Source organism: Emydura macquarii, unplaced genomic scaffold (assembly GCF_026122565.2).
Source record: "Emydura macquarii macquarii isolate MOO-44397 ecotype Brisbane River unplaced genomic scaffold, CSIRO-AGI_Emac_v2 contig_3122, whole genome shotgun sequence".
Taxonomy (NCBI): domain Eukaryota; kingdom Metazoa; phylum Chordata; order Testudines; family Chelidae; genus Emydura; species Emydura macquarii.
The window spans coordinates 1,436,605-1,462,251 of NW_027133259.1; the positions used below are offsets into that span (position 1 = coordinate 1,436,605).

Consider the following 25,647-nt stretch of genomic DNA (forward strand, 5'->3'; position numbering starts at 1 on the left):
GCTGCCGCCCCGTCGGTCAGAGGCCGGCGGTGGCTGGGCCAGTCCCTGCCTGAGGCCCCGGCCCAGCGCTGGGAACCCGCGGCAGCCTCCGGCCCGGGCCGGACTCTCCCGCCGCCGGCTGCCCCCGCCCCAGGAGGAGGTGTCTCCCCGGCCCGGCTGGCGGTGGGCGGGCCCGGACCGGAGTGCAGAGACGGGGCCGGGAACATGGCGCAGCTGAGAGACTGCAAGGTGAGGGGCGGCGGCGCTCCGGCCGGCGGGGCGGGGCGGGGCGGGGGCGGGTGGGTGCCGGGTGCCCTGGTCCCTGAGTGCCGGCTGCCTGTGGCGGGGCCGGTCCGTTCGTCCCTGCCCTGCAGAGCCGCTTAGACGCCCGCCCTGTCCGCCCCCGTGCGCACACCCCCAGCTGTGCCCCGGGCTGCCCGCCTGGCAGTGCGGGCTGGCTCCTGCCCTGTGCCCGTGACACGTGTTGAGATCTTGGCGGGGGTGGGGGGGAGTTGTGTGGAGCTGGGTTGTGGGGGTTTGGGGGTGGGGTGGGGGGAGGGGAAGGGTGGCAATCGGGCCCATCCCGGGGGCGTGCCGGCGAGCAGAGTTCAGCGCACAGCTGCGATTGCTCTGCCAGCTCCAACACCTTGGCTGAACCTGCACCGCTCAGGGTTGACAGAGGAGCCGGAGTCGGAGCCGGTCCCTCTGGTGCTGCTAGGTGAAGTTAACATTTCGGGGAGCCTCTCTGCACACAGGAACAGGAATTCCCCCTATTTCTCCCCCGTGTCTCCGTAAACACTTACTGGCAGGTGTCACACCCTTCAGCGCTACTCACTCTGTTTCTCAAAAGCCAGTCCGCTTTGTTTCACCTTCAACCGGCTCCCGTTCTGCAGGGCCAAAGGGCTGGTGCAAGTGCTGAGTACCGGTATTGGTCACCTGTTCTTTTATCTCCCTGCTCTTCTTTCTCTGCATGTCTCAGATTTCACATTCTTCTTCTGATTGCCATTGTCACAAAAGTTGTGGTTTGCTCAAGTTACAGGCTTTTCAGTATTTAACATGTATGAAAAGTAGCCGCTGGTGTCAATAGAATCTGGGTGTCTGGCCTCTAGGTGAAGCCGCAGCTTGTGCACTTCAAAGCAAGCAATAACCCTACACTCAGTTCAGAGAGTAAACTGTACCTTTTTGAAATTTGAAAAGACTGTGTTAGGGAGGCCCTCTTCAGGAAATAGTAACGGGGGTCAGGAGCCTCCCCCAAGATCCTGCTGTCTCTACTACAGCCGCATCAAGCTTTTTCTCTGTGGTATGTGTTACCCTGGAATTGGGGCCTGCTGAGTGTCTGTCGCATGTCTTGTCTCCCCAGATGTGTTATCTATCGTCTGAGAGCCTTTGATTGTGGTTTAGGGCCCAAAATCTTTATGCTGTTTTTAGGGCCTACCAACCTTTATGCTGATTCTGGCTTAAGGTATTGCTGTATCTTCAGTCATTACTTGGTTTAAAAAAGTGAGGTTCAGAGTCAGTTATCGCCCCAGGTGGGCTAATATAAAGGGGAAGGGAAGAAAAGGGTGAGATCAGTAAAGAAGCAAGGAGTGGGAAGTGGTCAATGTATTTAGATTACATACAAAAAACTAAATGAAAAGAATGATATTTAGGTTGCAAAATCAACCCTTTGAGAGTTAGTAAATGACATATTTAAGGTTTCCCATGCAACCTTAATTCTTCTCCCTTGTGTATGTATCCTGTGGAAAAGAAATCGTACCTAATGAAAGTATTCATATGCACAAGGGAGCAGAATTAAGGTTGTCTGGGCAGTCCAGTGGCAGATTAAGGATTTTAAGGATCATTGGATTTCTCATCTGATTATTGGGATTCTTATAGGAATATTCCTAAGACTAGTCATGAAGCAGTTTACCACATCGTATATCATTTTCTATAAAATCCAGCTAATAAAATAGGTGTTCTTTCAGTCTTCTTTGTAATACATTGCTATGGTGGCTCTAAAAACCTCAGTCATCACAATGAATGTTTGCCATGCGGTTTATATAATGAGACTGTTATGTAATCTGTTTATGAAATAGTGCACTGCCTATTTGTTTCACTGTTTGTGTGTTGTGTTTTAGCCTTATCAAATGTCCCTCCTAGTGCCTCTAAATGAATCCTTAGGTCAAATTCTCTGCTGGTGCAACTCAGTTGACTTCAGTGAACTTAAACCAACAGATAATTTGGCCGCAGGTGTCGTTGGGGCTGTTGGTTTTGACAGGTAGCAAAGCAAGGATTTTATTTTGCCACTTGTCCATTTTGAAAGGGGTATATCTGAAGTGATGGGAATAGCATACTGCTGAGATTTAACGAGAGAATGGTACTAAAAGGACAAGATCTATAACATATTTAGGTCCTTGGCAGATACACAGTATTATGCAATTTGCCTTGTCATTCTTTCATCACTGCCATTCTGTCCTCTCTATCCCCATGAAGAGGATTCCTCAAACATTATTTTAGTAGAGTAAAAGACTTACATGGCTTTCAAATTTTCCTGTAAATTTTTTAGGTGGATAAAACACTTGCCAGAAATCTACTCTTCTGGCTCTTAGAGCTCAGCTAACATGACATCTGGAAAATCAGTGTGTTCAGTGAACAGTCTCACCTTTTGTTTTCTATATAGGCCTGGCAGGATGCTGGACTTGTCCTATCCACCACTAGTAATGAGGCCTGCAAAATGTTTGATGCCACGCTGACTCAGGTATGACAGAGTTTTGATAAAACGTTAATTGAAGGGACTTGCAAGCATAAACATATTAGGCTACTTGTGTTGGAGTGCTTGTGTTGATGGACAGTGTGGTGTGCTGTGGGAGCTATCCCAGTGTGCAACCAGGTACTGTCCGGTGCATTGTCTTTTGAGAGATGTTTGTAATTCATGGTGCGGTAGGAACAAGTCATGCACGGGTGACTGGGAGCAAGAGGTGGGTTACCCTCATGCAACATTCTCCGTCCCATAATGCCAGCCATATCCCATCATTTTCACGCCTCTTTAAAATTCCTACAAACCCATGCAACACTTTTCAGTATCTGCTATCTCTGACAGAAACATGAGGACCCCAGAACTCTGTGCTATTGTTGAGCGCACAGCACCCACAGGACAGACAATCCTCCACAACTGCGGGAAGAACCACAACAGGAGGGGATATGATAGTTTCTTTGAGGACAGATTGCTGAGACATACAACGAAAAACAAGTCAAGGTTGTTGGTGACATTTATGGAGCAGCTGCAGATGATATAGCACTGCTCTTGGGCCCAAGAAATGAGCACTGACTGGTGGGATCACGTTGTACTGCAGGTTTGGGACAGCGAGCAGTGGCTGCAGAACTTTTGGATGCAAAGGGTCACACACCTGCAGTGTGAGCTGAGCCTGCCCCAGCTCTCCAGTGCAGAGACACCAGATTGCTTCTCCACTGTCAGCACAGTTTTCGAATGGTGATTGCGCTGTGGAAGCTTGCAACTTTGTATTGCTACTAGTCAGTGGGCAGTCATTTTGGAGTTGGAAAATCCACAGTGGGTGCTTTTGTCATACAAGTGTGTGGGGTCATTAATCGTCTCCTGTTACTCAGGACTGTGACTCTTGGCAATGTGCAGGACATAGTTGGTGGATTTGCAGTAGTGGGGTTCCTGAACTACGGTGGGGGGGTGATAGACAATACGCACATCCCTATTTAGGCACCAACCCATCTTGCCATGGAGTGCATTGATAGAAAGAGCTACTTTTCAGTGATTGTGCAATCGTTGGTGGATCACTGGGGCCCCTTTGCTGAGGTCAGTGTGGGCTGGTCAAGGAAGGTAAATGATGCTGGCATCATTAAGAACATAGTACTGTTTAGAAAGGTGCAAGCAGGGCCTTTCTTTCCCAACCATTGGATACTGTTGGTGATGTCAAAATGCTAGTAGTGATCTTGGGGGACCCAGCCTACTCTTTGCTCCCCTGGCTCATGAAGCCGTACTCTCAACACCTTGACAGCACCAAGGAAAGATTCAACTGCGGTCTCAGCATGTGGAGAATGACAGCTGAATGTGCTTTTGGTAGATTGAAGGGACGCTGGTGGTGGTTACTCAGAAGATTAGATTTCAGTGAGAAAACTATCCCAATGGTTATAGCTGCCTATTGCGTCTTCATAATATGTGCAAGGCAAAGGGGGAAATGTTGCTGCCATCGTGGAGGTGGAGTGGCTGTCTGCTGGTTTTAACAGCCTGAAACAGGAGCCATTAGAACAGCTTAGTGCAGAGCTGTGCATCTGAGGGAGGTCTTGAAAGAGCTCTTTAATGGTTAGCCACAGTAATGTTCTTTCCCAGACTCTGAAGTCTGGGGGAGCTGTTAGGAACTGTGTAGTGCTTAGTGTACATTTCTGCATATCACACTGTCTTTTAATGCACTTGTGAATTATGCAGTGTTTGCTGTGCATTTATAATGATGTGTTTTTAACTGATCCTGTGAGTTCTGTGTGTTCTATACGATTATAACTAGTGGATGCTTTGAGTAATGCTAGGCATTCTGCTGCATATATTCTGAAGTAATAAAGATTAATTTATTCCAAAAAATAGAAATTGATTGCATGTCAAAAACAGTGCAAAATAATGTGCAATTAAAAAACAAATACAAACTTCTAAAATAAATTAATGGAACAGAACTTTAAAATTAGAAAGGTAGAAAACATTCCTGTCCATTTCAGTCCTTTTTGGCTACACACACACACTAAACATTGCTAACCGTACATAGGAATGAAAAGCAGATAGCGGTACAGACAGAAGTAGAGCTGATGCCTCTTCTCATATGAGTAGAACAGTGAAAAGTTGATATCTGTGTCCTGCTAACTTGGGGTTGGGCAGGTGCCATCTTCACATTTAAATATATAAGAAAAAATGCATGCACACACTTACATGAGTTCCTTCCCCTTTATGGGATTTATCTGCGCTCAGCTGGTAGGACTGGCTTGACTATGGTGGAGTTTCAAAAAGATCCTAGCTCATGGCATCATTGGACCCCCTACCCTCCTCCTCCTCCTTGCTGGTCATAGCAGGGGTCTGTGTCTCAGGCTTCTCAGAAGCATCCACAGTGGCCCACTGGGTGCTGGTAGGATCGCCGTTAAGTATGGCATGCTGCTCATTGAAAAAGCAATCAATTGTTGGCCTCCTTAGTCTTGTCACACACCTGCCACAGTTCTTTCACTTTCACACAGCAGTGCTGCTGGTCCTCGTCATACCCCTTCACTTGCATTGTGGGTGCAATCTTTTCGTAAATGTCCATGTTCCTACAACTGGTCCACAGTTGTGCCTGCACAACCTCCTCTTCCCATAGGCCCAGGAGATTCAACACCTCCTCTCTACTCCAGGCAGGAGTGCATCTAATGTGTGGAGCCAGCATGGTCATTTGGGTAGTTGCATGCAACCGGGGAGAGATGCTAGCGATACTCACCAGCTGGGCAATATGGAAAAGGCATTTAAAAAATACACGGAGGTTTTAAAAGGGGAGCAGGTAGTTTCCAGTCTCCATGACTCCTGGACAGTGGGGTTCATAATTGTGACCAGAGCTGTCATTGTCTGACATTATGGGACAGCTGCTGGAGGACTATTAAGGTTGACATAAGTCATGTAGTGTCCACGCTTGCACTGCATCAACCTGTTTGGGAGATGGTGTAGTTACATCGCTGTAATGGTGCTTATGTTGGCCAGAGACAAATTGGAATATAGACACATGCACAAATAGTTAGGTCACAAGCCATGTTGTGTCAAACTTTGTAGTGTAGACCAGCCAGAGATAATTACTTCTGAAAAAATTTAAAGTCTCACTTTTTACCATTTATCTTATTTGCTTTTGAATTTCACTCAGCTGAGACCGTGGGGGGAAAAAAAACTAAATTTCCCTTGGTTTCTACTCAGTTGCATACTTTATTTTACAGTATGCTATATGGACCAATGATAAGAGTCTAGGAGGCATTGAAGGATCTCTCTCCAAGTTACATGCAGCAGATCCAACTTTTAGTAAGTATAATTTTTAATTGCTGGATACACAGTACAGTAGTTGTATATGTGTTAACTTCTTTCACACACACAAGCTGAAGTGGTGAGTTAATATAACATTGATTGTTTTCATTTAGAACTTTCTAGACCACCATTTTTCTTCCCTTGAATATGATCATTTTTAAAAATCAAACATGAGAAATAGCAAATAGGCTGGAAAAATGGATATCCTATGAAACAAGAAATATAACAACTAAAAAGAAAAAATCTTAGCTGTCCCAATAACATGATGGGTACATGTTGAAATGAAGGAGAGCTTGGATTTGGAACTCAGCTTTATTGTGAAAGGTATATGGTTAGGCCTTTAAAGGGACTGGAGGACACACAACTTGCTGTGCACACTTCTTCTGGCATACAAGCCTGATATCATTAATGAAAGAAAGTTTCCACTTGCCAGAGAAAAAGTATATGGTGGGGAGAGTGGTGAATCTCAGATCGAGGGCGTTGGGGTAGGGATGGCCTCTGATGATGACTAGAAAATACTGTAATATGAGGGTTGAGCATTGCAGGCATTTATTTTATTTGAATTAATAAAACCAAATAAATTCTGTATAACAGTGCACTGCATTTAAAGTGATCATCATTTGTTTTACACCTTCCTGTACTGTATCAAAATGGTTTTGGCATCCTTGTACCTATACAAGACCAATGTGACTTCACTCTGTTGGTCAGTGTGTGTGTGAACATTACGTGTTCGCAGAAATAGCAAGGGGGGACATGTACCAGGAGTTAACAAACTGCTGGGAGAGAAGTGGGTAGATGCACCAAATACCTGCCAGTTGCAAAATAGCAACTTTAATTCTGTAGGTATTTGGCTTTGCCAAATTTAAAAGGCCTGTCCCCAGAAAGGAATGCTGAGAGAAAAATTCCTGTGTCAAGGTAGCCCTACACTGGGGAGAGATAGTTGGGCCTATGCAGCACCAAAGGATTGTGCTTCTCTGGGTGTAATGATCTCCCTATGCTGCAGTGAGGCGCATGCTTCCCAGTTTGAGTGGACAGACATGAAGTAGCTCTGCTTAACTTAGCACGCTAAAAATAGCAGTGTAGCTGGATGTAGCACAAGTGGTGCCTCAGGCTAGCTGCCCAGGTATGTAACCCCAGGGTCCGGATGGGTTTGTATTCAGATGGCTAGCCCGGGCCATCACCTGTGCTCCCCCCAGCTACACTGCTATTTTTAGGGCACTGCGTATCTGTCTAGGAGAGCTGGGAAGCACAATTCCAGCTGCAATGCAAAGGCACCCTGTGTGTTATATATCACAGCCAATGAAAGTAGCTTTCGGCCCACAACTCTTGAGCCACCTTATGCCCCATCTTCTTGCTCCACCTCTCTTAATCCTTTTGCACATCTGCTTTTCCTTTTTTCCTTGTCAATGAAATTACGTCCCTGTTTTTGTGCTTTTTAGAAATAATGTAACTCTTAGAAGTGCCTTGCACTTAGGTCGTAAGGTCTCCATCCCACCCTTGCTATTGTGGTGTTGGGCACATTGTTAATTCTCATCTGATGCTGCCTCTGGCTTGTCCCAAAATAGTTTCTGGGATCTTCATTCCATCTTGTTGTACATGGGTCATTATAGAGTACAGAGAGAAATTAGGATCATAAGCTGTGCTTAAGGAGGGGATGTGGCAGCATTGGTTAACTGCTCCTAACAACAAGGTGGTGGTTTGGGAGCGGTATGGGGTGTTAAAGAAGCGTTTGAAAATGAAAATATTTACTGAAAAGGAAAATTCTAGATTCCTGCTAGTAACTTGGGCCTGGTCTATGCTAGGAAATTAGATAAATTAAATAACTACATTGCTCAGGGGTATGAAAAATCTACACGCTGAGCGGCACATTTAAACCTACCTATTTCCCGGGATAAACAGCGCTAGGTCGACAGGAGAATTCTCCTGTCAGCCTAGTGACTGCCTGTCGGGGAGCTGATGGGAAAACCCCTCCGATCAGTGTAGGTAGCATCTTCACTGGAGTGCTATAAGCCCTCAGTTATGTGGTTGTTCCTTAGTTGTCTGGGCTTTCTGTGGTATCATAACTAGTCTCTAGCACTACTGCCATTGGCTACCTTTGGCTCTCATTTACACACATCTCAATAATTTAGCCTAGAGCTTCTGCATCTGCTAAATTGCCTGTACTTCCATGTGTCTACATTTTTCCATGCTGCTTTCTTTAGCAATGGGACATGTGATTGCTAATGGCTTGGTTCTGATTGGCACTGGGAGTTCAGTGCGGTTAGACAAAGATCTGGACAGTGCGATGAAAAGGATGATGGCACTCTCAGAATCGCAGCCACTGACTGAGAGGGAGAAGCTACATGTGTCTGCACTAGACATGTTTGCCAGTGGGTAAGTAGTTGGTTTTTAGGGGAGGGGTGGAGAGGGTTTGGTTTTATCATTCAGATTGTGTACTAAGTATGCATTTTGCCATTTTTGGTCACATTTTTACTGTTATGTTGGCACCTTTCATTCCACTTAAATGATTAAATGACTTAATCCAGAATGGAAAGCAATGCCACTCAGTGGTACAGCTGACGAGATATTGCATCCTTTTATCTTGGAGAGTCACCATAGGTTACTGTCTCAGTGGCACATAGAAACTGATTCTTAAGTTTAGTTCTCCCAAACTATATGCATCACTGTGCTAATTAGCCAATGATACTATAATGAAAAATATTTATATTGTGCCAGTATACTACATGTAATTAGTTTAAAGAATTCTGTATTTTAAAACCTACCAATAATTTCCCTATTGGAATAAACAATTTAAAACTAAAACCACTTCAGAGGCTAAATCTTTGGCCATTCTAAACATTGAGCATAACATCCCAGACTTGGACTGTAGAAGTAAAAACACAAGCAGTTCTTTTCTTATTATTCCACTTACAGACTCTGTTCCCTCTAAAAAGGTGAGATGATATGCAAGGTGTTGGAAGCCCTCCAAGAAAATGAGGACTTTGGGGAATTGAATGTTTACAGGAATATATTGAGCTTGCATATTCTGTAGACAATGTCAAACACTATTTATTTTTATTTGCTTATTATCCACGTGGGAGATACATTTGTTATCGAATATTAGCAGTAAAGGTAAGAAATGAGATCACTAAAGCCCTGACCCATGGTGTTTAATTTGCATGGTGGGACCCTTATACCTGTGTGAAGGCTCATTGACTTTAGTGAGGCTCTCTGCAGAGGTAAAGGTCTTCCCACATGGATCAACATGCAGGATCAGGGTCTAAAAGGAACCATGTTGCAATGCATTACTAGTAACAAACAAAGAATACCCTATAAGAACAACCACTCTGGGTCAGACCAATGGTCCATCTAGCCCAATACTCTATCTTCCAACAGTGGCCAATGCCTGGTGTTTCAGAGGGAATGAATAGAATAGGTAATTATCAAGTGATCCATGCTGTCAGCCACTCCCAGCCTTTGCAAACAGCAATCCCTGCCTATCCTGGCTAATAGTTATTGATGAACCTATCCTCTATGAAATTATCTAGTTCTTTTTTTTAAACCCATTGTAGTCTTTCTTGGCCTTCATAACATCCTCTGGCAAGGAGTTCCACAGGTTGACTGTGCATTGTATGAAGAAATACGTCATTTGTTCATTTTAAACCTGCTGCCTATTAATTTTATTTGGTGACCCCTTGTTTTTGTGTTATGAGGAAGAGTAAATAACACTTTCTTATTTACTTTCTTCACACCAGTCATGATTTTATAGACCTCTGTCACATTTCCCCTTAGTCGTCTCTTTACCAGGCTCAGAAGTCCCAGTCTTATTAATCTCTCTTCATATGGCAGCTGTTCCATACATTAGTCATTTTAGTTGCCCTTTTCTGTACCTTTTCCAAATCCAATATATCTTTTCTGAGATGCGGCAACCAGATTTGCACTTAGTATTCCAGATGTGGACGTACCTTGGATTTATAAATAGGCAATACAGTATTTTCTATTATCTATCCCTTTCCTAATGATTCCCAACATTTTGTTAGCTTTTTTGACTGTTGCTGCATATTGAATGGATGTTTTTAGTGAACTATCCACAGTGACTCCAAGATCTTTTTTTTGAGTGGTAATAGCTAATTTAGACCCCATCCTTTTAAATGTATAGTTGGGATTATGTTTTCCAATGTGCATTACTTTGCAATTATCAACACTGAATTTCATCTGCCATTTTGTTGCCCATTCACACAGTTTTGTGAGATCCCTTTGTTTTTTATTGGGAGGGGGGAGAAAGAGGTTATAATTAACATTATATAAACTAAAGATGAAGAGTATCTTCCCCCCTCCCCCCCACACACACAATGTCCCACGCCCCCTCTCCTTTGCAAAACTCCCCTGTTAGCTGCCCGTTTGCTAGCTCCTCTGGTCGCTTAGGATGGGCTTTTTAAACTCTGGTTCTCCCTGAGTAGCCCCGCCCCCTGGCTAAAGGTTGATGGGTGCTAAAGGGCTTGAGGATCAAAGCCTCCTTAAGAAGCTCTCAGCCTTGCCTATCTGGCTGCTAGGATCAGCACAGGGTCCCTCACACAAACAGACCACAGGATATACTTCAGTCAAGCAGCAAGCACACAGCCACAAACATACTCACTCACTCCAAGAGTCATGTGGTTGCTCTTCCTTCACCTGGAGAACTCCCCTGCAAAACAACCCTGTTAGCTGCCCCTGTTCGCTAGCTCAAACATACACAGGTTGTTTAGAAAGTGTTAAATTGTCTTCATGGTGCAGTCAGGTATATTAAGAAGTATTCTTGCGAGCTAGGAAATTGTCAGTCGATTTCCCACTTGCCATAGTAGTATAAGTTTAGCAATAATATTAGATTCAGGCAGTTCGGTCATGCTGTCCCGAACAATGATTAATATGTGTTTTTCTCTCTAGGCGTCTTCCTAAAGCTTGTGACACATGGGAAAAGATTCTGCAGGACCATCCAACTGATATGCTAGCTCTCAAATTTGCCCATGACACTTATTTTTATATGGGATGTCAGACACAGATGCGAGACTCTGTTGCCCGCGTTTATCCTCACTGGACACCTGATATTCCTCTTAGTAGGTATGCAAGAGTTGATCTTCAGATGATGTCTGTGGATCCGCTTCTGGCATGCTTGTGCTTTGTATGCATAAATTCAGATGCCTCTGGTTAGCAGTGTCTGTAGGGGCAGCACACGAACCCTGAGTGTCCCTGTAACCTCTGTCTGAAGTCAGAGAAGGGAGTTCTAAATAACCACTCCGGCTTTAAAAATATGCATGTAAGAATTAACATCTCTTCTTGCTTTCCTACTGACCCACTGTTCAGTTGTTTTTAACTGAGCTGTTTCTTTGAATGTCCTCCAGGTTTGCCCACTAATGGGATGTGCCAGATGGTCCAGCCTAGTTGGTGAAATGTTCTCGTAGCACTTCCAGCTACAACGCTCATGTGCCCTTCTTTTCTCTCCCCTCAGTGTTTCTGAACATTCTGAGGGTGAGGCTATAAAAGGATGCATGGCGTTTCCTGCTGCCTCAATTCCTTCCAACTGTAGCAACAGAAGGACACGAACCTCTTCAGATTCCCTGGATCCACAGCCCTCTACCTAGTTCCCTAGCTTAGTTTAGTTACTGTTTTTAGGGAGTTAGACTTAGATTAGGTTAATTAGGGTAAATTTATAAATTTTCTGTAAATTGTTAGATACGTCTTTGGCACTATCTACTAGTTCTATGGCAGGTCAGAAGCTAAAGAGGCTTCCATTGACTTCATTGGGGCCAGGTAAATGCAGGACTTCAGAAGAGGGAAGCAGAGCTGAGAGGGGGGATGCAACACTGGGATACAGTTGTAACTGAGACTGCCAAAGTATCCAATAGAAAACCAGTAGTGTTCTATATCTTACAAAGATCTGAGCGATTTTTTTACACATGAATATGTGTCTTATCAGTGTTTGCTGGGAAAGAGAAAATTGGTCATTTCCTGCATATGCTAATTTTTGTAGGGGGAAAATTAGATTCTGTGCTCTTTTTTTTTCCTTTTTCCATTATTTGGTATTACTGTTAACAGTGTAAGCGTTATTTTGTATTAAATTATTTTAAAGTGCTTTGCAATGCTAGCTTTATCAGCCTAGTGCTAAATGCTTTCTTCTATTGTTTAGCTACGTGAAAGGTATTTTCTCTTTTGGACTGATGGAAACGAACCTTTTTGATCATGCTGAAAAGCTCGCCAATGAGGTAAGCTGGACATTACTAGTACTAAAAAGTTTTTAATTCTTAATCTGACTTAGAATGAAAATGTTAATTTTAAATGGTCATAAACCATCTCTCTCAAATGAACTAAACAAAGTAAGCAACTGCTCTGAAATTTATAATTATTCATGTGCTACATCCTCATAATAATGATCGTGCCATTACCCTTTAAGAACTCAGAATAGGGGATTTCTTCTTTTTCCTCGGTTTTTGCTGGCTTTTTTTAATTCTAGACTGTAAGGGGAGGGGAAGAATGAGAGTGGAGGTCAGAAAGAATCTTGGTATGCAAAATGGAGAGAATAAAATGCAAACTTGTCATTGAGAAATGCAGTATAATTAAGGCCTGTGTCTGCTTGCCATCAAATCTTGGTGAAGGTCACAGCACCTTGTAAAATATCAGAAGTGCAATAAGTTAACCTGATGAGCAACTTGCATAATGCCTTTTTGAACTGGGTACACCTCATTCACACTTTATAAAGATGATCTCATTATTTGCAGTGGGAATGAAAAGCTGGCAACCTATCCAAATGACAAAGGAGCCCTGTAATTTATGTAACAAATGGAATCAGTTGACACCTTGACGTATTTTCAAAGGTTCATTTTTTGCCAAACTGCTTTTACATGTCAGATTGCTGAGAATAGTAACAAAAATTACATCTCTTATTTTACATTAAATTGTCAGCAATTGAAATTGGGGAAAAAATTCTACAGATGAGTGGGAATTGTTGGACTGGTAAAGATAGATCTGTCTGATACTCAGAACCTAGCAGAGCATTTGTTCTTGTTACAATTCCTTGCGGTTGGCCACTTTTCCTGAATTATTATTTTCTTTTAAAGCAAGTGATCAACTCATGTACTCCCCATAAGGATGGTATGGGGATAAATCATGGCTCTGTCCTTGCCATGTGACTCTTTAGAGGCTGAAGTGTAAGGAGGGTTTGTAGAATGAAGTGTAATTTGGTGATCTTGATTAAGGCCTTCATTCTAAAACTACTTTGTAACTGTTAATCATTGTTCAGCAGATGCCAACAAGTGAACTCCTCCAGTAAACATTTTTCCCCTTTATGCTGAAACCAGTTTCCCAGGATATGATTGAGGTTATTAGCAGAGATATACTTAATATCCATCATGCTTGAGAAAATAGTCTTGAATTTCTGGACTAGTAATGGTATGTACAGCTTTATAATCTATCCATGGTGTTTTCTCTTTTCCCACCATCAGGCGTTAGCTATAAACCAGTCAGATGCATGGTCTGTCCATACCATAGCACACATAAATGAAATGAAAGCAGACCTGAAGACTGGGTTGACATTTATGAAGCAAACTGAAAACAACTGGAAGGTAAATTTCCTTAACAGTTCCTCTGAAATAGCTGGCTGTGGGGTTTTTCCACTCCCACTAAATACTAGTGATTCCTCTTTACGTATTTTTAATCAAATCTAGTAAAAAATGATTAGGAATACCTTCGCAAAGAAGAGGAAGCTGCTGCTTCGATGTGGAATATTTTGTTCATGTCTCTTGGGAAACAGGCAGAAAATGTAGCCACAGTTCCATATTTCAGAAACTCCTTCTGAGTATTAATCATGAAACATTTAGTTGCAGCACTTATGTCTGGGATTAGTAATATGTAATTTAAAAAAAAAATTAGATACTCCTCCTCCCTCAATATTTCTATTTTTCATGGCCCAGATAAAGACACGTAAAGGAAATAGATGAAATCCTGGCCCCATTGAAGTCAATACAAGTTTTGCCATTGATATCCATGGAAGTCAGGATTTTCAATACATCTAAGAGAATGGAAAATTCTCTGTAATTCTCCTTCTCTGAAGGCACCATTCACAGAAGATTGTCTCTCCTGATTTAGCCCTAACATAAAACCAGCTTTATGCAAGAGAGTACTAATTCAGGAGTAAGGATCTTGTGTATGCTGCCAGAAAACAAAACAAAACAAAACAGAGAACTGCTTTTTCATTATAAAAACTTGCTATAGGATTCTAAGATTTCTAACTCAGCCATTCACAATTTATCCTGAGATGAAACATTGCAGACAAGGGGCCAAATTCTGCTTTTTCACACGAGTATAAATCTGAGAGTTTGTCTGCATGCAGATCTTGGAAAAATTCATCTGCATTAACTAAAGGTGTGAATTTAAAATGGATTAGTTAAACTGCACTGAATCCCTGTGAGAATGTTCTTAAAGTGGTCTTAATTTGATTCAGTTTAGTTCACTTTTGAGGAGAATTAAGATGAACTGAATTTGTTTTGCCATTGACTTCTGTGAGGTCAGCATTTCTATCCTTTCCTCAATTCATCTTATTTTACCTAGCTATGTTCTGGTAAATCCTGGCTTTCAGTCAGTGTGTGATCTTACATAGAAAATATTTTACAATTCATAAGCAGGTAATGAAGCGGGTTAGACATTTTATGGCCAATGTTGGTAGGCCAAACGTTTTACGTCCCACTTGTGATTTGGATCCTAAGCAGTATACATGTGCGTATAATGCTTTCATCTGCTGTGGTTATAGGCCCTATGTTCAGGCAATAAAGTGAAATTTTCAAGCTTTCTACTCAACCTAAGGTCAGCACTTTAAGAATAAATTAGGGGACTTGGCAAAACTACTTCATGGAAATTTTACCTTTTATTCAAATAAGTCAGTGTGCCAGGTCAATAAAAATAAAACTCAAACCCACCACAGTGTCAAACCCAGTATGTTTGGAATTTGTAGTAGTGGGCTTCATCTTAATGAAGTTAGCAAAATTCAGTGCATGGGGCTGGACTAGATGACCTCTCGAGGTCCCTTCCAGCTCTACATTTCTCCGATTCTGTTATCAACAGATATGATGTAATATCAACAAAAATCAAAATCAATCTTGCATTGGTATGCTATTTTTCATCTCTAGACTCTATGAACTACATGTAAATGTCAATACATGGAAAAAGTCACAGGCAGATTCTTCCTTTTAATTACACCAGTGAAACTTCAGAGACTTCACTAAAGTTGCTTGTATGTAACCAAGGGTCTGATGGGGCCCAGTTATCTTTTTTATATTATGACCCAGTTCATGTTATTTGTACCACCATGGATCCTTGCTATGATCAAGCTGTTTCCGCTGCTCTTGATTCACTTCTCCGCCACAGCAAGAAAGGTGCAGATCTTGCTGGTTGGTTTTATTTTGACAAATACATTCAGGAGTTGCTTTGCTCTGTATTGTATTATTTTATTCTCTTCACCCCAACTCATTCACTAACAAAGTAAAGTAGTTTGCTACTTTTTTCCTTCCTCTAAATTACAGCAGCCCACAGGACTGCACTGCCTTGGGCAATTAAAATTTAATATTGTATGATACTCATAATTTGCAGCGTTAAGCAGCTATGTTTTATTCATGGAGGGGACCCAATAATCTTAACTGCATGACATTTGGGACAGATTACCGTGTAGGCCAAACTTGGCAAAGTCACTTTTACAACAGATGCTTAGCCATCCAGCTGAGTAGTCCTTTTTACAGTTTAATATTAATCAAATGATACAAAACCGCTGATTTATGTCAATGTAATAAAACGATGGCATACTGAGAATATTTGTGTTTTTCTCAGAGGTTCATATTTCAGTAGTCACCACTTAAATGAACACACTGTCCTCCTTATGATCAGATTAATTTTAACTACGCCACTGTGCAGGAATAGGGGGTTTTAGAGTCATCGTGATTTTTGTGCTTATTTGAATTGTCACAAATGTATTGTTGATTCCTGGTTGTTGCATTGGTGGAAGCCCAATGTTTCCAATGGGTTTCTGCCAGCGTAATGGAGAGGAGTATTTGATCTTACTCAGTCTGCCTGTGACTGGAAAGAAAGAGATGAAGTTAGTGCTGTCTGTGTAGAGGTTTTCCAATAAAGGTGCTGCAGAATGAGGTAGAGTCTGAGTCAAAATGCAGTTCTGCTCTGAAAAGTGGCTCTGTAGAACTTGAATTATGAGGTTCCATATTTGCATGTCTCTATCAACAAGGAGCAAGTCTATTGAATAAGATGGTTCCATAGTCCGTTTTCAGAGTGGAACTCCTATAGCCACTGATCTGTTATTACCTCAGATTTACTACAGGAGAAAAGTGCCATCTAAAATCAGCTGGATCAGTTTAAATAAGAGTTTATATTGCAAGTAAAATATTTTCTCTCTTTTCAGGACTGTGACATGGTTGCTTGCCATAATTACTGGCACTGGGCTTTGTATTTTATTGAAAAGGTATGAGCACACTTCTACATCTATGCTATATATTCCAAGTGGATGAATATTTTCATATTAGCAGGCAGTCCTGACAAAAATGGTATGGTCTGCTTTCCTCACTTCTTAACATTTGGATGTTTTGATGACTAGACTGCAGTATAATTTATGCTGTTGGCTACTTTACTAAAGTGTTTTTCAAAAGTGATATTTTAGAGGAAAAATTCTAAAATCACCTGTACAGGAATGTAGAGAAATTACTGCGATGAGACGATTAAAGATTACATTATAAGCTAATTCTAAACTACTTTTGTGATATAAAAATGAACCCAGTTCTGTAGTCTTGTGTATGCAAAATTCTCATTGAATTCAGTACAGATTTTGCCTGCACAAAGAATGTAGGGGGTTGGAGTTTGCAAAAAAATTACCTGAGACCAACCAACAGGGCCACAATGTTAAAGAATCTGAGATTTTATGTTGTTAAATTCTCCCTTTTAAAAGTATTTCAGATGTACTGAATCCCTTTACAAACATTTTTATATCAAAGCTATTGGATTTCAATACATACTATGTTTTTATGCAGGATGACTTAGGGTGCTCCTTTTTCAGATACCCAGGTTAGATATAGGGAAGGAGAAGAAATGGGCTATGTTGCACATGATCCTGTTGACGCTTATTGATGGGGTCACTGACATCCTTACAAAAATCTGTTTATTACAGAACTCTACTAGTCATTTTTGGACAGGTTCCTAGACCTCATCACACAATCCTCCTTTGCTTTTACAGGGTGACTATGAGGCTGCCTTGACCATTTATGACAATCATGTGAGTATGAATCCATTTTAATTTTGTGAAGAGACACTGTTCAAATGAAATGGGGTACCGTGCCTCATTCTTTATATGACATATAATGCATGAAGGTGTGATACCATTTTCTGGTTTTATTTTTAAACTTTTAATTGGCATTTTAGAGTGTGACTATTCACCTCAACTGGGAAAACCACATGTTAGTTACACAGGTCATCTTAAATTGGTGCCAAAAACCCTTTTATATCATACCATCATATTTATATTTTGTTCATACCATATTTTAGAAACTACTAAGCTTTTTTAGTGTTTTCCGGTTATTTTTATTGGTACTACTTTCCTATCTTGTTATCTTCAGTCAGGTTATCTTAGCTGTTATGAAGAGGCTCAAGAGATACCAGAAAAAATACAGATAATCCTTAAAAATGTAACCTTATATAAAAGTTTTTTTTATAAATCTAAGGTGTCATGACTAAGGCCCGATCTCACAGATTAGCTACCAAGCCGGTGACTTGGGCTTCCTTTATCATGTCTTTTCCTTTCTAGGTGACTTGTTAAAGTTCTCTGCTGCTTGAATTTTAGAGGATTTTTTCTAAAATAATCCACAGCAAATTAACTAGGAGTCTGCATAACAGGGTCTCTTCATGCCTGTTTTGGTGTTAAACTTTACAAAAATATTTTGTCCTACCTAGTAACTATTACAAAGTACAGTAGAACTTATGGTTCCATTTTGGGAAGAGCGGAGCTCATAGGAAAAGCTCTGAAGAAAGAAAGCTCACGGTCACTGTATTTGATTTTATAAATGGAAAAACAACAAATATGAATATTATTTGTAGATTGTTGTATTCCTGAAAGATGCAATTAGATGTGTTACAAAATAGCTATATCTGGAAGAGTAAAGAGGCAGAATTAATTCTGTACTGTCATAGTAAATTTGACTCTTAAATTAACTTCCTTCCTAAATATGGGCAATGCCATTTAAGAACACTTTCTGATTGCAGATTGCTCCCAGATGCCTGTCAAGTGGAAGTATGCTAGATGTAGTAGATAATTGCTCCATGCTGTACCGACTTCAGCTGGAAGGTAAAGAATTGTTAGTTTTTGCTTCAGTCTACTTATTCTTCTTAAAATAGTAAAACTCCTCCTCGTGCTCCAACATGCAGGAGAAGATTTACAAAAATATATAGAGCAACTCTGAGCAGTGGGTTATTTTAGAAAAGAAATACCTTAAAGAGCTGCTGTTCTTGGGAAGTGAGTTTTAAGTTTACATTACCATGCATTACCTTTATTTCTTTCTAGAATGTATTACTTTCCTGTGAGTACAGTGTTCCGTTCAGCTACGTTAACATAGATCATGGTTTTCTTTTTTGGCAAATTTCATTTCCTCTGTCCCCAGAGATCTGTTTTTCAGCCTCAGGTTAAAAGGAATAAGCTGTTAAACAGCTATTGACTGCACTTGTAGTCAGTATCAAGCTAATACTAATATTTAGTTCCAAACTTTGATATTTGAAATAAGTAGTCCAATGTAGGTATTGTATCAATCATTCTAACACAGGGTGGCCAAACTGCTACTCGCGAGCCACATGCAGCTCTTTTATAGTTAGTGTGGCTCATGGTGCCCCCCTGTCATTTTCTGCCAATCAAAGGGGGGCCAGGAAGCTTGGGGTTCTGCCGTATGACGGAGTGGTGGGGCTAGGAGCTTCTGCTCAGCGGGGAGGGAGATCTCGGGGCTCCAGCCCTGCTCCTGCTGAGGCCCTGAGCCCTGGCAGGCATGCCCTGTGGGGCTGGAGCCCCACGCCTCGGCAGGTGAGCTCCATCTCTCGAACTCCTGAAGACTATCGTGTGTGGCTCAGAGAGTCAGTAAGTTTGGCCACCCCTGTTCTAACAGTTCCATGAGACCAAATAAACAGCCAGCAGACTTCGTTAACTTTCTTAATGTGAAGATGAAGTTAAAGCCCCTGAAAATAATAGTTAATTCCTAAGTTGCAAATAATTTTCACAGAACTCTGCTACAGCTAGTCATGCTGCACATATTTGCATATGCAGTCCAGTATTCGTAATCAAATGCCACAGATAGATCCAGAATGCCAACTGTGGGTATTATCCTCCTTCACCTGTGGTCAGAAGAAATCATCTATCCCATGATTAGGCCTGAATCTTATCTAATGGGTTCCAGGACATCAGTGACGGAAGGTGTTTTTGGAGATAAGAAGTAAAATATTTGCTCAAAAGTAGGAGATACTGCACTGAGCACTAGTTACAACATCTGCTACGTGGAGAGGTGGTTTTTAAAGCATACAAAGCCGAATGAAACTGCTTTGCAGTGGAGTTTTATTTTAAATCACATCTCTTACTCCTAGGTGTAAAGGTGGGAGACAGGTGGAATGAAGTTATCCAGCTTACAAAAAAACACACCAAAGATCATGTTCTACTTTTCAATGATGTCCACATTCTCATGTCTTCGCTAGGAGCCAAAGACCACAAAACCACCAATGAGCTCTTAACAACTCTTCAGGAACTTGCCAAGTAAGCAAGTGAATTAAAATGTTGTTCTGAATAAATATTTTCCCATTACAAAGTTTATTAGTATTATAATTAATTGCTTCCAGTTTGCGAGGTACCATAATAATTTTTCTGTTTTAGGGTGTTATCACCCGACCTCTGGTTTCAGTAGGCTGTTGTCCCTGGAGTTATACAATAAGGATTTCCTAATATTTTTGATTATGTGTGTGTGTAATTGTCTAGAGTGTGTATTTAATCTTGTCAGACAACAGTACCCTCATCCTAGCACTGTTACTTTGAGTTGTTGCAGCATCCTAACTTGTAGACAGGGTTGTTTTCCTTACAATGGTGTATAAAAAGACAATCCTGGGCCAACTAGCTGGCATTCCCAGTAGTTTAGGAGAACTGTCTCTCAGCTGTTTGTTGTAAGCTCCTTAATCAAAGTCAGAAGCATAAATTTAGCACTCTATAGTGTTAAGCTGTTTTATGTAGTTATAAAGATTTTAATGGTCATACTACCTAATCTAGCGCTAAGAAAATGCTTCAACTGACAACAGATAACTAAAAACTAAATTTTAAACAGAAATCTATATTTGATTAGACAGAGCATAATTTTGTTTCCTTCTGTTTTTATACTGGGAATGGATATAAACTAGATTAATAAATAATCTATTACACTGGGTCATTGACCTGTTCACTCTTTCCCCTCTCTTGGGTGGATCAGTGTGCAAACAGAATTATCAACTGTTATGCTGGGGGTGGGAGGAAACCTGTTGAAGCTGCTCTCTGTAAAACCTGCCTTTTATTCAGGACACTGTAACAATCAGGCTCCTTTTGGAGTAAGATAACTGAAACAGGAGCCATTGTCCGAAGCACAGGCCCCATGCAAAGCTGGTCAGAAACTGATCTAGGTGGATGGAAGAGTTTTTGCTGGATATTGTTTGGTGGGTAGGTGTGGGAGAAAGTGGTACTCTGACACAGAAGGCAACAAAAAGCCAAGGACATCCAGAGAAGTATTTGTAGAATGACCCTGAAGGAAGAGTGCTTTCTGGGTAGAGTGTTGCCTGGAAAAAAAGAATGGGAATATACAGCAAAAAACTCTGTCTAAAATACCCCTCTTTTCCATGCAGGGAGAGCTATAAACCATAAAACTTGCTCTCTGGAGACCTTTTGTCCCTTTAAGGGTATAGTAGAGGCACTGACTGAGTCCAGAACTGAGGGATTGGTACTGCAGAAGAAGCCCCACTCGGACAGTGTGCCTGCCCCCACAATAACCACCGCAGTGGCACCTACTAACATGTTGGAGAACTGCAGTACACACAGGGCTGCCATCCAGGCCCGAACACCGGCAGCTCAGTGTACCTCTGAGGTGGGAAGTGACCCTACAACCACCTCTGCCATCACCTCAGCAAGATGAATGGGGGAGCTGGGACCACTCACAGCTGACACACCATACACTGCCTTTTATAAAGACAGTTATACAATGCCCGCCTCACTTTCTCCCCAGGATCTCCTCAGAATATAATGTTTACTAGGAGCTGCACCTCCCACTGTTGTGCCCCACACCTTACGCCTCCATGGAAGAATCAAGGTTTCATTCCCTGAACATCAGAAGGGCCCCTGCCTGATCTCTCTCCCAGGCTATTTGTGTCGTTTGGAGAAAGGATGATGGGTCAACCCATTTCCACCCAAAGGTTGTTTAAGTGGATTTTTGGTTGCATCTTGACCTGCTATGAAAATGTTGGAGTGCAGCCTTTTCACAGAGTAACAGCACATTCCACTAGCACTTGGTCTACTTCTGTAGCTCTACTGAAGGATGTTCTAATAGCAGAAATCTGCAGAACGCTACTTGGTCATCTGTCCATACTTTTGCCAAGCATTATGCCATCTTACTTCTGCCAAAGATGACACCACCTTTGCTGATGCAGTCCTCCACACTGTACTAGACCTGCCTCCTCAGCACCCACTTCCTCACTGAGTCACTGCTTGGGAGTCCTCAATCCTGGAATACCCGTAGGGACATATACTGAAAGAAGGAGCAGTTACTTACCTTATAGTAACTTGAGTTCTGAGAGATGTTTTATCCCGATGGGTGCTCCACCTCCTGCCTTCCTTCCACTTTGCTGTGGACCTTCTGGCTTCATGGCAGGAAGCTTGCACCTCCTTATATGCCCTCATTTGAAGCACAAGGTTTTGCTCAGCTCTCTGCAGGACCGCAGACTACTTTGCAGTCTCCGATCAAGAGCGCACAGGTGCATGCACATCCTGCTATAGAGATAGGGATAAAACATCTAAGAACACAAGTTATTGTAATACAAGTAACCGCTACATTTATTTAGCAAACTGTACAGCATGTGTGTTTGATCTGGTTCTGTGTACCACTGTTCCTTAAACTCAATGAAACTAACTTGTGCCAACGGTATCATGCTGCAGGAGGGGACAGAACAGCACTAAAAAGAGTACAAGTGCCTAAGTCTAACCTTCTGCTCAGTTTGCAGTTAACTCTCTTCCTGTTCTGCAGAGCACCTGGTGAAGATCATGAGCTGGGTCTGGCTCCGAAATTGGGGTTGCCGCTTTGCCAGGCTGTGGTAGAGTTTGACAATGGAAATTACGATAAAACAGTAGAATTACTTTATCCAATTCGCTACCAGCTTCTACAGATAGGAGGCAGCAATGCGCAGGTAAGTGGCTTGAAGGTTATTTTATTTCATTTCGTTTGTTTGTCTTTCAGTAGCATGTGTCAGACTTCCTTTTTAGTTTTCCCTTTCTAAATTTGTGATAATTGAAACAAATTTATAAATAAGTACTGTGTCTCAGCTGCTTAATGTAGTTGGTGGAAGTAAATCTCTCCTGGATGGGTTTAACCAGCCAGAAACCAAGCAATTGTTACTAGCAGCATTGATTACTAAATATTAACTTATATTCATTTCCATGACTTCTCTTGTCAGAGGGATGTTTTCAGCCAGCTACTGATTCATGCTGCTTTAAATTGCAAATCAAAAGTCCATCAGAACCTGGCTAGGTGAGTACCACTTGCTAAAATGACTTCTGGATTCCATGAGATGTATCGATAGGAATAGTATTTATGAAAGCAGTTTAACCATTGTAAATTGCAAGTAAAATGATATGCTAGCAAAACGAAAGCTATATAGTATTACAGTCAATCTTTTAGGTTACAGTCTGCAGGAATTGTCAAATACTAACTTTGTTCAGCTGCTACAGACGGGGCTGGTCGCTGTTGTCAGTTCTTTGGCAGTCAATAATTCAGCTACAAGAGACATTATATTCCAGTCTGGTACCATTGTATTTACATATGGAGCAATATTCCATGTCACGGATTTCAAAATAAAACATCTATGAGCTGCCTGATATCAAAACCTATTCTGGCGATGTCAAATCCAGCGTATTTGGGATCCAACTGAGTAGGCTTGGCCAAATTGGATTTTTATTTTTTCTAATTTTGATGATCTTTAAGATTTTTTTCTATTTTAAACTTTTATGTTTACAGTTGTGGGGGGTGAGGGCAGTGCTGAGCGGGGCTACTCCCTGTGCTGCTGACGGCCCCGAGACTCTGCAGGCCACAGAAAGAATTGACGCCTTAAGACCAGCTTCTCTTATACGAATCTGACACCAGAGATGTTCCACTGACTTCACTGGAGTTAGTCCTGGTTTAACACAGGTGTAAATGGGGGAGAATCCGACCCCTAGCTCTTAAGTAATGAAAATCATTCCAACCACCAATTTTATTTTATCTCCTTGCCAGAAAACCTTATGGTCAAAACTAGACAACAATAGTTGGGGAAGGAACTTTAAAAGCAATGCGACGGGGTAGTCTATTTCAAATGTTTGTTGTGATTAAAGATTGAGGTGAAGCATCCGAGCAGGAGTGGATGGTTAGTGGTAGAAAGTGAGCTGGAACAAGGGAGATTTTAGGATCTTGAAGGGAGGAGAGCAAGATTATTTAGCACATGTGCTTTGCTATTTTCAGTGCCACGTAGCTATGAAAATGAACCATTAATTGGAGGGTTAGAAATGGGAAAAGGAAAGTCACCCTCTTAATAGATGTCCTGCTTTGTGGTATTTGTGGTCAAGGCATACTATAGGATATGAGCGTTTAAAAACATTGTGTGCTACTGTTTTCTACGCTGATTTTCCTTGAATAACTCGTTGAAGTGCCAGTGACTGAAATGTCTACCAACCTTTTTGCTGCAGCAAGTTACTTATTTTCAGATGACACATGACTACTAACCAGAAACAGAAAAACCTGCTGCCAGGATTTTGAGCACTGTATTTCAGGCCTCTTTTCCCTCCCCCTCCTTACCTCCTTCAGGTGCCTCCTGATGGAACGTGATGGGTTAAGACCAAATTCACCATTGACAGAGCGACTTATGCGGAAGGCATCAGCTGTTCATGCGATGGGATAAATCTTAAATCTGTTATTCCAGTGGAAATAATAATTAGCACTATAATCAGTAGCTTTCTGTGGCATTAAAAGAATACAAATGGGGAAAATACTGAATTACCACATCTCCTAAACACCTGAGCTTTGGGAAGTTTGTGGTGGTGATTCAGCATCATTGCCTGAGCTTCTGGTACACCTCTGATTCTTGCAAGATTCTGACCTAGCTATGCTTTGCAGGGCAGCAGTAGCAAATGAAGTAGATATCCATCGTTTGTTTACAGCGTGCTCACCCTGCTTTTCAGGGGAGCGCATAGGTTTTATGCTTATCAGATTGCAGGATACACGGCTATTGTAAAGTTGTGCACTGTCAAAGTAGGCAGTGGTGCTGGTATCCTAGAACATGAATGGGGATGGGTAAGAGCCATCACATGAAGAGCCTTCCAAAAATAAATAAATAAAATGAGGTGAGATATACGAGAGGAATAAACAGTGCCAAAATGTGTCAACACATTAGTTCAATTTCTACACAAGTTACTTTTGGGCTTCTCCCCCATGACCACAGAAGGTCCTAGCTCCACAGAACCACTGCTGCAAATAGGGGCAGTATCTGGGAACCCTTTGCTTCCATGCAGTTCTACTCCATGTGCGCTCCTAATGCATGTGGTAGTGGGGGAGGAGAGCAGGAATTTGAACCAAGGAATCCATTGACAGTCTTCTCCTATGGAATGGCAGTAGCCACAGAGGCTGCTTCAGCCCTGGACTTGCAGTACAGGTGTGGGGGAAGGTGAATGAGAACTTCTACAACACACACAACACAGCTATGCCAGAGTGACATTACCTAGCACACAGCTAAGTCCTTTTGGCCTGCCTGCTGGTTCCAGGATTTGGCCCCAAGTTCCTCAAAGACATGATACAAAATCATTTACTATTAAAATCATGCAGGTATGAACTGATCTTGCAAGTCAATCATTTCATAGTCGTTAATCAAAACTTCTTACTGTGTGATTGTCTTATTGCATTTTTAATGGAAAATACCCTATGAATGCTGCACATTTTTGTAACACCAGTGGATAGTGTTGTCAGAAAAATCTTCCAGCAATCTGTTAAGAATTGTATATATCTTTTCTCATATGTAACTGTTCTTTTTATTAGCTGGTTGAACTGGTACCCTATTCCTACATTGCAAATGCAAGAATGAAATTTATGGCTATGTGATTTATGACATTACTAAAAGTACCCTAAAAAACTTCATTACTTTCAAGGAGACGGTGACTTCTTTTCTGAATTTAAGCACCAAGGAAGTGACTAATGTATGAAACTGCAGTTTTTTAATATTTTACATACTGGTTTCATTCAGTGTACATCTTTCTTTAGCAGAACTTAAGTCAAGCTGTTCTGTACACCCCACATATGCAAGGAGACCCCCCCCCCCTCTGACTTTAGGATTTAAGGTATCAAACAGAGCAACAATATACTCCC

General features: G+C 41.6%; 1 protein-coding gene across 1 annotated transcript; it reads left to right on the forward strand.

The window, feature by feature from the left end:
• The first annotated feature begins 11 nt into the window (after positions 1-11).
• Positions 12-25,385, forward strand: TTC38 (tetratricopeptide repeat domain 38). The gene is made up of 14 exons (XM_067530924.1): positions 12-228; positions 2,639-2,716; positions 5,923-6,004; positions 8,209-8,380; positions 10,910-11,083; positions 12,150-12,225; positions 13,462-13,581; positions 16,419-16,478; positions 17,244-17,282; positions 18,266-18,347; positions 19,625-19,790; positions 22,288-22,447; positions 22,715-22,788; positions 24,097-25,385. Exons 1-14 carry the CDS (start codon positions 205-207, stop codon positions 24,188-24,190), a joined length of 1,401 nt encoding a protein of 466 aa, XP_067387025.1. The 5' UTR covers positions 12-204; the 3' UTR covers positions 24,191-25,385.
• Positions 25,386-25,647: the final 262 nt, after the last annotated feature.

Excerpts from the sequence above, each read along its gene's own strand:
- TTC38 (XM_067530924.1), top strand. The coding sequence starts at position 205 with ATGGCGCAGCTGAGAGACTGCAAG. Across the intron at positions 8,381-10,909 it reads CTAGACATGTTTGCCAGTGG|GCGTCTTCCTAAAGCTTGTG; the intron begins GTAAGTAGTTGG and ends TTTTCTCTCTAG. Across the intron at positions 19,791-22,287 it reads ACTCTTCAGGAACTTGCCAA|AGCACCTGGTGAAGATCATG; the intron begins GTAAGCAAGTGA and ends CCTGTTCTGCAG.